This window comes from Chlamydomonas reinhardtii, chromosome 10 (genome assembly GCF_000002595.2).
Source record: "Chlamydomonas reinhardtii strain CC-503 cw92 mt+ chromosome 10, whole genome shotgun sequence".
Lineage (NCBI taxonomy): Eukaryota > Viridiplantae > Chlorophyta > Chlorophyceae > Chlamydomonadales > Chlamydomonadaceae > Chlamydomonas > Chlamydomonas reinhardtii.
Genome location: NC_057013.1, coordinates 2,706,930 through 2,719,601, shown reverse-complemented (window position 1 = coordinate 2,719,601; position 12,672 = coordinate 2,706,930). Strand labels below are relative to the sequence as shown.

At 65.6% G+C, this 12,672-nt stretch overlaps 2 protein-coding genes across 2 annotated transcripts; both read right to left on the bottom strand.

Moving 5' to 3' along the window:
* Positions 1–142: 142 nt before the first annotated feature.
* Positions 143–7,150, bottom strand: CHLRE_10g438200v5 (uncharacterized protein). The gene is made up of 14 exons (XM_001690516.2): positions 6,915–7,150; positions 6,751–6,826; positions 6,558–6,667; positions 6,196–6,261; positions 5,624–5,941; positions 5,268–5,353; positions 4,899–4,982; positions 4,479–4,597; positions 4,105–4,290; positions 3,785–3,850; positions 3,466–3,588; positions 3,001–3,138; positions 2,461–2,778; positions 143–2,169 (listed from the first exon to the last, which is right to left on the bottom strand). Exons 1-14 carry the CDS (start codon positions 6,929–6,931, stop codon positions 655–657), a joined length of 3,222 nt encoding a protein of 1,073 aa, XP_001690568.2. The 5' UTR covers positions 6,932–7,150; the 3' UTR covers positions 143–654.
* A 696-nt stretch (positions 7,151–7,846) lies between these two features.
* CHLRE_10g438150v5 (uncharacterized protein) lies at positions 7,847–12,630 on the bottom strand. Its single transcript, XM_001690517.2, has 10 exons — positions 12,409–12,630; positions 12,245–12,320; positions 12,052–12,161; positions 11,843–11,908; positions 11,314–11,607; positions 10,958–11,043; positions 10,589–10,672; positions 10,157–10,275; positions 9,782–9,967; positions 7,847–9,523 (listed from the first exon to the last, which is right to left on the bottom strand). The coding sequence occupies exons 1-10, from the start codon at positions 12,423–12,425 to the stop codon at positions 8,306–8,308; spliced, it is 2,256 nt and encodes a 751-aa protein (XP_001690569.2). The 5' UTR covers positions 12,426–12,630; the 3' UTR covers positions 7,847–8,305.
* Between the last annotated feature and the right edge of the window lie 42 nt (positions 12,631–12,672).

Sequence of the window (12,672 nt, the reverse complement as noted above, 5' to 3'; positions counted from 1 at the left end):
CACGCACAGTTCCTTCCTCGACATCCTCGCCTGGTCCCGGCTGGCCTCCGCGGCGCGCCCCAGTTGGCCAGTTCCCCATTGCGGACCTATGACACGTCTGATTGATCCAACAACACCAGGCATGAGTGGTACGGGCCTTGAGCTTATTGCAACGTTACATCTGCTGCACGCCGACTGCCCTTGAGCACCTCAGCTCAGCAGCGGTCATATCAGGTGGTCCCACTTCCCATTCCCCACCGCCCCAGCTCATCCTGCATCATTAGTGTCCATGAAGGCCGGCACCAGTGGTCCAGCGCCCCTACCTTGCCCACGCTCATGCCATCCATTGCCTTGTCGTCTGTGACACTCAAAGCATCACGAACTGCCGGAGCGCACATCTACACCATTAGGTGTGAGTAACATGACCCAGTGCTGACACCCGGTACACCCACGCAAAGCATCGGAGCTGGACGTGCGTGTTGCTGCTATCGAGCCTGCCAGCTTCACCTACAGCACCTCGCTCACGCATTGTTCAAGCTACAGAGGGATTCCTCTTCGACCTGGCCCCCGCCATAGCTACACACTGTTTAAGCCTGACGCCGTGTCTATGAAGCTGCCTACTCCTTAAAGGCGCGCGCACACGTAGTAGCACCGTCACAAAAGCTGCCAAGAGCCTTAAGACGGCAGCTCCTGCATGCCGCGCTCGCAGCCGCAAATTGCACACGCCAGGAACTGCGCCTCGCCGCCCTTGTGCTCGTACGTGCAGATCTTGCACTGCCACGGGCCACCCGGTACAGGAGCGCCCGTTGCCGGCGGAGGCGGAGGCGCCTGCGGTTGCGCGGCCGGGCGCGGTGCTGCGCGAGCCGAGGCTGCTGCCGCGGCGGCGGCTGCCGCTGCAGCCGCAGCGGCGCTGCTGGTGGTTGCCACGGGACCGTTGACGGGCGCGGACCGCGCAGACGCCGCCAGGGTTGCCGACGGCTGCGGCATCGGCATGCTGTTCAGCGGCACGGCCACCGGCACCGCCGTCACCGGCCGCGGCGCCGCCATAGTCGTGGCCACGTGCGGCCCGCGCGGCGCAAAGGCCGCAATGCCGGCTGTGTTGTTGAGCACGGCCATGGCTGGGTTAAACAGAGCCATGGGGAAGCCCAGGCTGGGGCGCGGCAGCGCAGCCGCCGCCGGCGCCACCCCTGCCGGCGCGTACTGCGGTTGCAATTGGTACTGCTGCGGCTGCTGCTGGTACTGCTGCGGCTGTTGGTGGTGCACCTGAGGCGTGACATGCACAACCGTGGGTGTCATGATCTGCGGCGTGATGATCTGGGGCTGGCCAGACGCCGCCGGCCCGTTGGCCGGCGCGTGGTTCTGCTGGTGCAGCGCCCGCGCCGCCGCAAGCGCAGGGTTCACCGCGAGCAGCGGGTGTGGCCGTGGCGCCGCAGCCGGTGCGCTGTGGGATGCCGCAGATGCCGCCGACACCACCACTGGCGTCACCATCACGGGCTGCGGCTGCGGCTGTGGGTGTGCTGGTGCGGGGGCAGCGGCCGCCACCCCTGCAGGCGCGTGGCTGTGCTGCTGTTGCTGCGGCTGCTGTTGAGTCTGCAGCGACTGCAGGATCGCCAGCCCTGCCGCGTGGCCGACGTGGGTTGCCGCAGCTGCCGGCTGCTGCGCCTGCTGCCGCGGCTGCGCGTTGGCCGGCTCCGGTGCCGCCGCCCAGCCGTCGGCCCCTGTGGACGCGGCCCAGGGATCTGTCCCATCCGCCGCCGCTGCCCAGCCGTCAGCTCCGCTGCTGGCCTGCACGGGCGCGGCAGGGTCGAACAGCCCCTCCGCGAAAAAGGACGCGTCGAACGTTGCCGGCGGCGCCGGCGTGACATGCGCCTGCTGCTGGTGCTGCCCCCGGCCGCCGAAGCGCCCGCCACGCCCGCGGCCGCCGAAACGCCCGCCTCCGCGGCCGCCGTGCCCGGCGCCGTGGTGGCCGTTGGCGGCGGCGCCGCCACCAAAGCTGTTGAAGCCGTTGGCCCTGCCCGGTGGCGGCGGCGCGGTCATGAGCACCACCTCACCGCTGGCCAGGCGGTACTTGAGGTCAGGCAGTAGCACAGACGGCGCGAAGTAGCGCGGCGGCGGCGGCGGTGGCGCGGCGTCGCGCCGGCCGCACACGTCGTCCTCGATGGCGGCCATGGTCACTTCGTTGGTGATGACCTGTTTGCACAGGGTTGCATAAGCGAGTTAGACACGCAAGGTGAAAACGCAACGACTCATTATGTCGTGCCGTTTGCGATGTGTTACGCGGAGGGAACGAGGTGACAGACCCTCCTGTTACGGGGTTGCGCATACGGCAACGCAACTGACGGACACCTGTTTGTACACGCTTGCGCGCCACGCCCGTTGCCTGTTCACCGCACCCCGCAGCTCCTGCTCTCCCCCCGCACCCACCCCTCCTGCAGAACCCCGCTCCCACCGCTCCGGCCCGGGCCTGCCGCCCTGACTCACGTGCCGCAGCTGCAGCAGGTGCTCCAGCACTGTGTCGTCGTCCAGCACCGAGTGGCACAGCGCCTCCTTGAGGATCTCGCACGCCTCCGGGCTCTCCGCGATCACGTCGCCGTAGTTGACCAGCTCCTGGCACACCGCGTCCAGCCACCCCGTCTCCTGGTGCTCCGCCAGCCGCTGCACCAGCAGCCGCACCAGCGTGGGCCCGCGGTCGTCGGGCATGGTGCGGCGCAGCAGCAGCCCAACCAGGCCGCCCTGCAGCTTCAGGCCCACCATCACCACCAGGTCGCGGACCAGCTCCGCGCACGTGGCGTCGGCGGGCTGCGGTCGGAAGAGGGGAGAGGAGGAGGGACATGCCCTGTGTTTGGCGACGGCGAAGTTCCACGGTGATGCGGTAACCGACTGTCCAGACCTACGCCTTTGCCCAACACGCCCCACGCCCGTCAGCGGCCATGCCCCCACATTGCATTGCGTTCGGTTTAGTTTGGGCTGCTATCTACACTCCCCCCCAAAAACTCCCACCACGCCCAGCGCCCGCCCCACCTCCATCTCCAGCATGGCGATGACGGCCTGGTGGCCGTTCTTGCTGGCGGTCAGCTGCGCGGCGTAGCTGGCCACGCGGCTGCCCAGCTGCACTGCGCCGAAGCGGGGTAAGCCCAGGCCGATTGCAGTCACCAGCACCTGGCGGGCGGGGTGTGGGATGGGGCGTGTAAACGCGGTGGTGCGGTGAGGCGGCGGCGGGGTGAGGCTTGTGGCGGGATCGCACACAGGTGGGTCCAGGCAATCTGGCATGATCATCATGTACGGCACGCGCGAAACACGTGACCCCCCTGTATTCTGTCTGCTGTACAACGCCCTGCTGTCCTGTGTCAGCTTCCGCCGTAAGGCCCTGCAAGGCCACCTCGTCCCTCACCCCTGCCCTTTAGTCCTGTCCCCCGTTCTCTCGCCTCTGCCCCTCCGCGCCGCCGTGTGTGCCCATCTCCAGCCTCCGCCCCCCGCCCCGGTCACCTTGCTGGACAGGCCGTTGTGCAGCGCGTACTTGAGCTTGTCTTGCTGTTCGATGTAGGCGCAGCACAGCTGGTCCGCCAGCTCGCACTGCTCCACGCGGTAGGCGCTGTCCGAGCACACGTCCTGCAGCAGGCGGCGGCGGCAGGCAGCAACAGCAGCAGCAGCAGCAACAGCAGCAGCAGCGGCCACGTCAGGGGCCACGGGTGTTGAAGGGCCATCCAGGACTGCAAGGACCAGTCAGGGGCCGAGCGCAGATGAATGGCACGTCTTCCAAGCTCCTCGGCTGATCCATTGATACACAGCGGAGCGCACGACGCACCCGCAGTTTGGCGACCAGCTTGTTCATCACGTACACACCCTTGTGGTTCTGCGCCAGCGATGGGCCCTGGGAAGAGGGCGCGGCCGTGACGGTTGTCGCAGCGTCAGAACAATGCGTGCATCCTGGCTGCTGTCATACGGTACCTTTGCAGGCAAGGCACTGGCTCCCGAACACCGTATCCGTAGCCCCGTCCCCACGTGTGCCATCCCCACACGTGCGTCACGCGCCCGCACAGCCGCCCACACAGCCACCCCATGAGCCCGCTCACACAGCTGCCTGCACCCGCACCCGCATCCACACCCACACCCGCCCGCGCCCACCTGCGGGAACAGCGTGCCGCACATTTCCACCAGCTCCAAGGGCGTGGCGTAGTCCGCCAGCTTCTGCACGATGTAGTTGGCGCGTTCGTCCGTGGACAGCTCCATGGCATGCGGCAGCGCCGCGTACAGCAGCACGCCATGTGGGTCGCGGCCATCATGCGACTCGCGGAACGATTGCAGCGGGTACTGCAGAGCACGCGGGCGGGGCGGCTGGGGCGATCACGGAAGGGCCCAAAGGTAAAGAGCAAGCCGCTATAGCTGAGGCGCAAGCAGAGCTGCCCCGGACCGTGCGTTGTAACCCAAGAGCCGCCAAGAGCTGCCACTGGCGGCGTGGACGGGCTATCCTGCGCCGCACCCGGGTCAGCAGCTCGCACCTGGCCCTCCGCCTCCGCCTCCGCCAGCGCCTTGCGGATGAGCAGCGTGGCCTCCACCAGCGACTGCATGCCGTAGTTGCCCAGGAAGTGCGTGGAGCACTCGTAGAACACGCCTGGGTCTGCCGGGGGGCGGAAGAGGGGAGGTGCAGCTGCTATTGAAGACCGAAGACACTTAGACACAGGACGCGCAGCCGTCAGTCCAGGTGCCAAGCCCTTCAAACATAACCCGACCATCATGAACCCCCGCGCATTGGGTACAATCCCCAACATGGAATGTCCAGCATCATGAGGGCCACTGCACCGGCTGCTGTTATACCGGCCGGCCGCCCATACGGCCTGATGTGCCCGTATGCCCACTGCACAATGCCATAATGCCACCCTACTCCACCGCAGGTGCCCGAACCGCGGCCCCGCCCGCACCTGACACAACGTTGATGAGTCGCAGCATGCGCTCCTCGCCGCGCTGCTTGAAGGCGTTTAGGATTCGGCGGGGCGTGTCCTCGTCTGGCGTGTTGTGTGATGTGGGTTCGGCACAAACAGAAGGGTGAGCACCGCTTGGCGTCACGGTACTAAGCGTGCGGCAGTTTGCGCCGGCCTCTCCTATTGATGCCTTGCCAGGCCAGCACAGCAGTCATGCCCATCCATAACTCCGTATACCCCTTGCCTGCACTAGTGCCCGATGCATATGGGCAGTATCGCGCCATCACCACCTCCGGCCCCAGCCCCAGGTTGGCTTGTTTGGGTTTAGTTTGGGCTGGCAGTTACAACACCCCCTTCCCTCAAACCCACCAGACACCACGCGGCCCGCCCCGAAGCCGATGCCAATCTCCTGGTAGCAGCGCTGCAGGTTGGGCTGCTGCTTCTCCTGCATGAACCTGCGTGCAAAGCAGGGGCGGTAGGCTGCGCGTGTCAGTGGACCGGGACATCCAAAGCTGGCCTCCCGGCCCAGCCTACTCGCACCCGCCCGCCGCCGACCGCGCCAACGGCCAAGACCACACGGTCCAGCTCTACCCTGCCTGCCATTGAAGACGCCAACACCGGCGCCGTGCATCGTGGGCGCCCCAGCCTAGTCCATGCCAGGTTGCCAAACCCTGGCAAGCACCAGCCCTCCTCCTATCCACCCCAGGCCGCTCCCGCCCGCTCACCCGATGACCTCATCATCCGAGCACTTGAGCACATCCTTCCCACGGGTGCTGGCCGTGATGGCGGTCGGCCGGGGGCCGCGCGGGTTGGCCCGCCCGCAGGAGCCGCACTCGTCGCGGTGCGCCAGGTTCAGGCAGCGGCAGGTGCCACACATCCAGTTGTCGTCAGCAGCAGCAGTAGCAGCACCGCCCCAGCCGCCGCCCCCGCCGGTGCCACCGCCGCCCGGGCCTGCTGCTGCGCCGCCGGGCGCGCGGCTGGCCTGCGCGATCGCGGCTGCGCGGTTGGCCTCATTCAGCAGCCGCACCTGCTCCGGGTCCGCGCTGCAAACATGGAATGTTTTGGGGGGGGAGGAGGGCGGGCGGGGTGCGGGTGTAAGGAGGGCGGGAATGGTGGTGCTGCCACCACTGCTGCCGCTGCTGCTCCACGCCATTTCCACAACTGGGGCGGACACAGCACCAATACCACAACACCCTTTCAAGCAGCAAAAAATGTTGCATCGCCCGTCTCTGCCGCCTCCAGCTACGGCCTGGCCGTAACATTGCGTCGTGAGTGCTTCCGTGCATGCGCCGCCCACCTGTTGCAGGGGTCGTACTGCTCCACGTACTGGCGGCAGAAGGGGCACTTCACGCCCTTGTCCGCCCTGCATTGGAGACCCACAGAACCCATCAAGTGTTCTGAGCCATCCACATTTGCAGGACCGAATGAGAGCATGCAGACTGGCTGAGAGCCACATGAATCGAATGAGCACATGAATCGAATGAGCACGCAGCACGAGGCGCAAAATACCCAGTCCCCAGAAGCACACCCAGCCCTGTGTTAGCTTCTGCACGGGTTCTGCCGTTCCTTCAGCCCCCGGTCCCTCACCACAACTGCCCCTGAAACATATCCAAGTCTGGGCACAGCCTGCCACCGCGCCCCCGTCGTCGGTGCACGCACCTGAAGATGTTCTTCGCGCGAAGGTTCTCCACGCAGCCGAAGCAAACTTTGTGACCACACGGACGCAGTGCAACTGAGGCCGGCACGTCATCTTTGCAGATAAAGCATTCCTGCACAGCGGTCGCGGGCGCAGAATGAGAACCCCACCACGCTTCCGACGCCTATTCTGCACCCGACCGGGTTCTCGCCTTACCTCCTCGCCAGGACGAATCTTTCTGTTGTTAGAGGCGATGATGGCGGCCTTCCCATTTCCCCAAACCGTGGCAGTCCTGCCGAAATCCAATGCCAGCAGACCGATGAGCTCGGTAAACAGGCACAGAGCATATGCGGATAACAAATAAGATCTGCAATACGCACCAGACGCTGCTCGCCATGGCTCCTCCTCCCCGGACAGCAGTCTCAGAAGTGATCCCAGGCTCCCGCCTCTTGGAAAGCTATCACGCTAGGTGGTGAAGACCGGTCATTCAGCGAAAGCCCTTCTATCTGAAATGAATTGTTTGCCCTGTACGCTTTGCGCAGACCCTTGCGGCCCCCAGTTTGCCTTTGTTCGCTGTCCTAGGGCCTGATAAGCTTGTGGTCTTGTTCCTGGCATGGACGGTTTGTTGTGTTCTCAAGATGCAATTTGCCGGCGCAGCATGGTTGCGACATGATGGGCACGCCGTACGCGTGGCGTGCCGGCGAATGGCGCGGGGGTCGAAGCGAGTCTCTGCCTCTTACACTTTGGCGGGGCTGGCGGCGCGAGCGAAGCTGCCGTCGGCCCGGGTGCTGAGCATTGGACTTGCCGTCGTAGCTGACTTCTGGGGTCGTCTCCAGACGTTTGTGACTTTGGGTATCAGGCCGAAGGGTTGGGACACTGTGCCGTCTGCGCATCCTTTCATCTCCCGGGCTGTTGGTGACGGCATGGTTTTGCGCTTGCCGTATGACGCTGATTCCCCGCCTCCCTCGCCGTGAGAGGTTGTGCGTGGTTGGTGGCTTTGTGTGTGGGCAGGATGCGCGTGTGGGCGACCGTTCTAGTACCTGGACGCTTGCGTCCTGGTTAGTGCGTGCGCTGTGCGTGTGTCCTGCGGCCTCGACGTTCCCCGGCACTTCTGTGCCTAGGCTTGTGACGTTGAGGCACAGCGGTGGGGCTCTGGCGGGTTGAGGCTTGGCTAGGACTCACTGTGCGCGGAGTCACACGGACTTTGCCCGCGGGAGGGTTTGCAGCGAAGTCGGGGTTGGTGGAGTCATGTTGGGCCCTGATAGCATGTGATGGCTCGGCGTCTTCGGGCGCTGGGACTGTCCCCTCTGTAACATCCGCATTCTTACAGTTTATACGCGCCACACGGTAACCCCAATGTGGTTGCCCGGTAACCCCAATGTGCTTGCCTGTTTGCCTGCAGCTAGACTGACCATGCACGCCCCAGCATTTCTGCGCCGGACATAAGCCTTGCACCGGAGCTGGACGTGCGTGCTGCTGCTATCGAGCCTGCCAGCTTCACCTACAGCACCTCGCTCTCGCATTGTTCAAGCTACAGAGGGATTCCTCTGCGACCTGGCCCCCGTTATAGCACATTGCCTACACCTGCAGCCGATCCTAGCCCTGCCTGACGCACTGTCTACGAAGCCGCCTACTCCTTAGGGGTGCACGCATCACCGTCACAGAATCTGCCGAGCGCCTTCAGACGGTAGCTCCTCCATGCCGCGCTTGCAGCCGCAGATTGCACACGCCAGGAACTGCCCCTTGCCGCCGTTGTGCTCGTACGTGCAGATCACCAGCCACCCGGTGCAGGAGCGCCCGCCGGCGGAGGCGGAGGCAGAGGCGCCTGCGGTTGCGCGGCCGGGCGCGGTGCTGCGCCAGCCGCGGCTGCTGCCGCGGCGCTGCTGGTGGTTGTCACGGGACCGTTGACGGGCGCGGACCGTGCAAACGCCATCAGGGTTGCCGACGGCTGCGGCGGCGGCATGCTGTTAAGCGGCACGGCCACCGGCACCTCGTGTGGCGCGGCAGCTGTCATTGGCTGCGGCATCGGCACGGCCACCGGCACCGCCGTCACCGGCCGCGGCGCAAACGCCGCAATGCCAGCTGTGTTGTTGAGCACGGCCATGGCTGGGTTGGACAGAGCCATGGGGAAGCCCAGGTTGGGGCGCGGCAGCGCAGCCGCCGGCGGCGCCACCCCCGCCGACGTGTACTGCGGTTGCGATTGGTACTGCTGCAGCTGCTGGTGGTGCACCTGAGGCGTGACATGCACAACCGTGGGCGTCACAATCTGCCGCGTGACGATGTGGGGCTGGCCAGGCGACGCCGGCCCGTTCGCTGACGCGTGGTTCTGCTGGTGCAGCGCCCGCGCCGCCGCAAGTGCAGGGTTTACCGCGAGCAGCGGGTGTGGCCGTGGCACCGCAACCGGTGCGCTGTGGGATGCCGCAGATGCTGCTGATACCACCAGTGGCGGTACCATCACGGGCTGCGGCTGCGGCTGTGGGTGTGCTGGTGCGGGGGCAGCGGCCGCCACCCCTGCAGGCGCGTGGCTGTGCTGCTGTTGCTGCGGCTGCTGTTGAGTCTGCAGCGACTGCAGGATCGCCAGCCCTGCCGCGTGGCCGACGTGGGTGGCCGCAGCTGCCGGCTGCTGCGCCTGCTGCCGCGGCTGCGCGTTGGCCGGCTCCGGTGCCGCCGCCCAGCCGTCGGCCCCTGTGGACGCGGCCCAGGGATCTGTCCCGTCCGCCGCCGCTGCCCAGCCGTCAGCTCCACTGCTGGCCTGCACGGGCGCGGCTGGGTCGAACAACCCCTCCGCAGAATAGGACGCATCGAACGTCGCCGGCGGCGCCGGCGTGACGTGCGCCTGCTGCTGGTGCTGCCCCCGGCCGCCGAAGCGCCCGCCGCCGCGGCCGCCGAGCCCGGCGCCGTGGTGGCCGTTGGCCCTGATCCGCTTCTTAGCCATGATGAGCTTGTTCATCACGTGCACACCCTTGTGGTTCTGCGCCAGCGATGGGCCCTGGGAAGAGGGCGTGGCGGTGGCGGTTGTCGCAGCGTCAGAGCAATACGTGCGTCCTGGCTGCTGTCATGCGGTACCTTTACAGGCGAGGCACTGGCTCCTGAACTCCGCATCAGTAGCCTGCCCCGTCCCCACGTGCGCCATCCCCACACGTGCGTCACGCGCCCGCACAGCCGCCCATACAGCCACCCCATGAGCCCGCTCACATAGCCGCCTGCACCCGCACCCGCATCCACACCCACACCCGCCCGCGCCCACCTGCGGGAACAGCGTGCCGCACATGTCCACCAGCTCCAAGGGCGTGGCGTAGTCAGCCAGCTTCTGCACGATGTAGTTGGCGCGTTCGTCCGTGGACAGCTCCATGGCATGCGACAGCGCCGCGTACAGCAGCACGCCGTGTGGGTCGCGGCCATCGTGCGACTCGCGGAACGATTGCAGCGGGTGCTGCAGAGCACACGGGCGGGGCGGCTGGGGCGATCACGGAAGGGCCCAAAGGTGAAGAGCAACTGACGCCGCTATAGCTGAGGCGCCAGCAGAGCTGCCCCGGACCGTGCGTTGTAACCCAAGAGCCGCCAAGAGCTGCCACTGGCCGCGTGGACGGGCTATCGCCGCACCCGGCTCAGCAGCTCGCACCTGGCCCTCCGCCTCTGCCTCCGCCAGCGCCTTCCGGATGAGCAGCGTGGCCTCCACCAGCGACTGCATGCCGTAGTTGCCCAGGAAGTGCGTGGAGCACTCGTAGAACACGCCTGGGTCTGCCGGGGGGCGGAAGAGGGGAGGTGCAGCTGCTACTGAAGACCGAAGACACTTAGACACAGGACGCGCAGCCGTCAGTCCAGGTGGGCAGAGTGCCAAGCCCTTCGAGCATAAGCCGACCATCATGAACCCCCGCGCATTGGGTACAAACCCCAATATGGAATGTCCTGCCTCGTTAGCATGAGGGCCACTGCACTGGCTGCTTTTGTACCGGCCGCCCACCCATACGGCCTGATGTGCCCATGTGCCCACTGCACAATGCCACGATGCTAATCTACACCGCAGGCACCCGAACCGCGGCCCCGCCCGCACCTGACACAACGTTGATGAGTCGCAGCATGCGCTCCTCGCCGCGCTGCTTGAAGGCGTTTAGGATGCGGCGGGGCGTGTCCTCGTCTGGCGTGTTGTGTAATGTGGGTTCGGCACAAACAGAAGGGTGGGCACCGCTTGGCGTCACGGTACTAAGCGTGCGGCAGTTTGCGCCGGCCTCTCCTATTGATGCCTTGCCAGACCAGCACAGCAGTCATGCCCATTCATAACTCCGTATACCCCTTGCCTGCACTAGTGCCCGATGCATATGGGCAATATCGCGCCATCACCACCTCCGACCCCAGCCCCAGGTTGGCTTGTTTGCGTTAGTTTGGGCTGGCAGTTACAACACCCCCTTCCTCTCCAACCCACCAGACACCACGCGGCCCGCCCCGACGCGGATGCCAATCTCCTGGTAGCAGCGCTGCAGGTTAGGCTGCTGCTTCTCCTGAATAAACCTGCGTGCAAAGCAGGGGCGGTAGGCTGCGCGTGTCAGTGGACCGGGACATCCAAAGCTGGCCTCCCGGCCCAGCCTACTCGCATTCATCCGCCACCGACCGCGCCAACGGACAAGACCGCACGGTCCAGCTCTACCCTGCCTGCCATTGAAGACGCCAACGCCGCCGCCGTGCATCGTGGGCGCCTCAGCCTAGTCCATGCCAGGTTGCCAAACCCTGGCAAGCACCAGCCCTCCTCCTATCCACCCCAGGCCGCTCCCGCCCGCTCACCCGATGACCTCATCATCCGAGCACTTGAGCACATCCTTCCCACGGGTGCTGGCCGTGATGGCGGTCGGCCGGGGGCCGCGCGGGTTGGCCCGCCTGCAGGAGCCGCACTCGTCACGGTGCGCCAGGTTCAGGCAGCGGCAGGTGCCACACATCCAGTTGTCGTGAGTAGCAGCACCGCCCCCGCCGCCCCCGCCGCCCGAGCCTGCTGCTGAGCCGCCGGGCGCGCGGCTGGCCTGCGCGAACGCGGCTGCGCGGTTGGCCTCATTCAGCAGCCGCACCTGCTCTGGGTCCGCGCTGCAAACATGGAATGTCTTAAGGGGGAGGAGGGCGGGCGGGTGCGGGTGTAAGGAGGGCGGGAATGGTGGCGCTGCTGCCGCTGCTGCTCCGCGCCATTTCCACAACTGGGGTACCAACATCGTGACACCCTTTCAAGCATTAGAAAGCCCCTGCACCGCCCGCCTCTATCGCCTCCTGCTATGGCCTAGCCGTAACCTAGCGTCGTGAGTCCTTCCTTGCATGCGCTGCCCACCTGTTGCAGGGGTCGTATTGCTCCACGTACTGGCGGCAGAAAGGGCACTTCACGCCCTTGTCAGCCCTGCATTGGAAACCCACAGAACCCATCAAGTGTTCTGAGCCATCCACATTTGCAGGACCGAACGAGAGCATGCAGACTGGCTTGCGCCGAGGCAGCCACGTGCATGAGCTTGCCACCGCGCCACCGCCGTCTGTGACACGCACCTGAAGATGTTCTTCGCGCGAAGGTTCTCCACGCAGCCGAAGCAAATTTCGTGTCCACACGGACGCAGTGCAACTGAGGCCGGCACGTCATCTTTGCAGATAAAGCATTCCTGCACAGCGGTCGCGGGCGCAGAATGAGAACCCCAGCACGCTTCCGGCGCCTATTCTGCACCCGACCGGGTTCTCGCCTTACCTCCTCGCCAGGACGAATCTTTCTGTTGTTAGAGGCGATGATGGCGGCCTTCCCATTTCCCCAAACCGTGGCAGTCCTGCCGAAATCCAATGCCAGCAGACCGATGAGCTCGGTAAACAGGCACAGAGCATATGCGGATAACAAATAAGATCTGCAATACGCACCAGACGCTGCTCGCCATGGCTCCTCCTCCCCGGGCAGCAGCCTCAGAGTGATGGTTCCCAGGCTCTCGCCTCTTGGAAAGATATCACGCTAGATGATGAAGACCGGTCATTCAGCGAAAGCCCTTCTATCTGAAATCAATTGTTTGCCCTGTACGCTTTGCGCAGACCCTCGCGGCCCCCAGTTTGCCTTTGTTCGCTGTCCTAGGGCCTGATAAGCTTGTGGTCGTGTTCCTGGCGCGGACGGTTTCTTGCGTTCTCAAGATG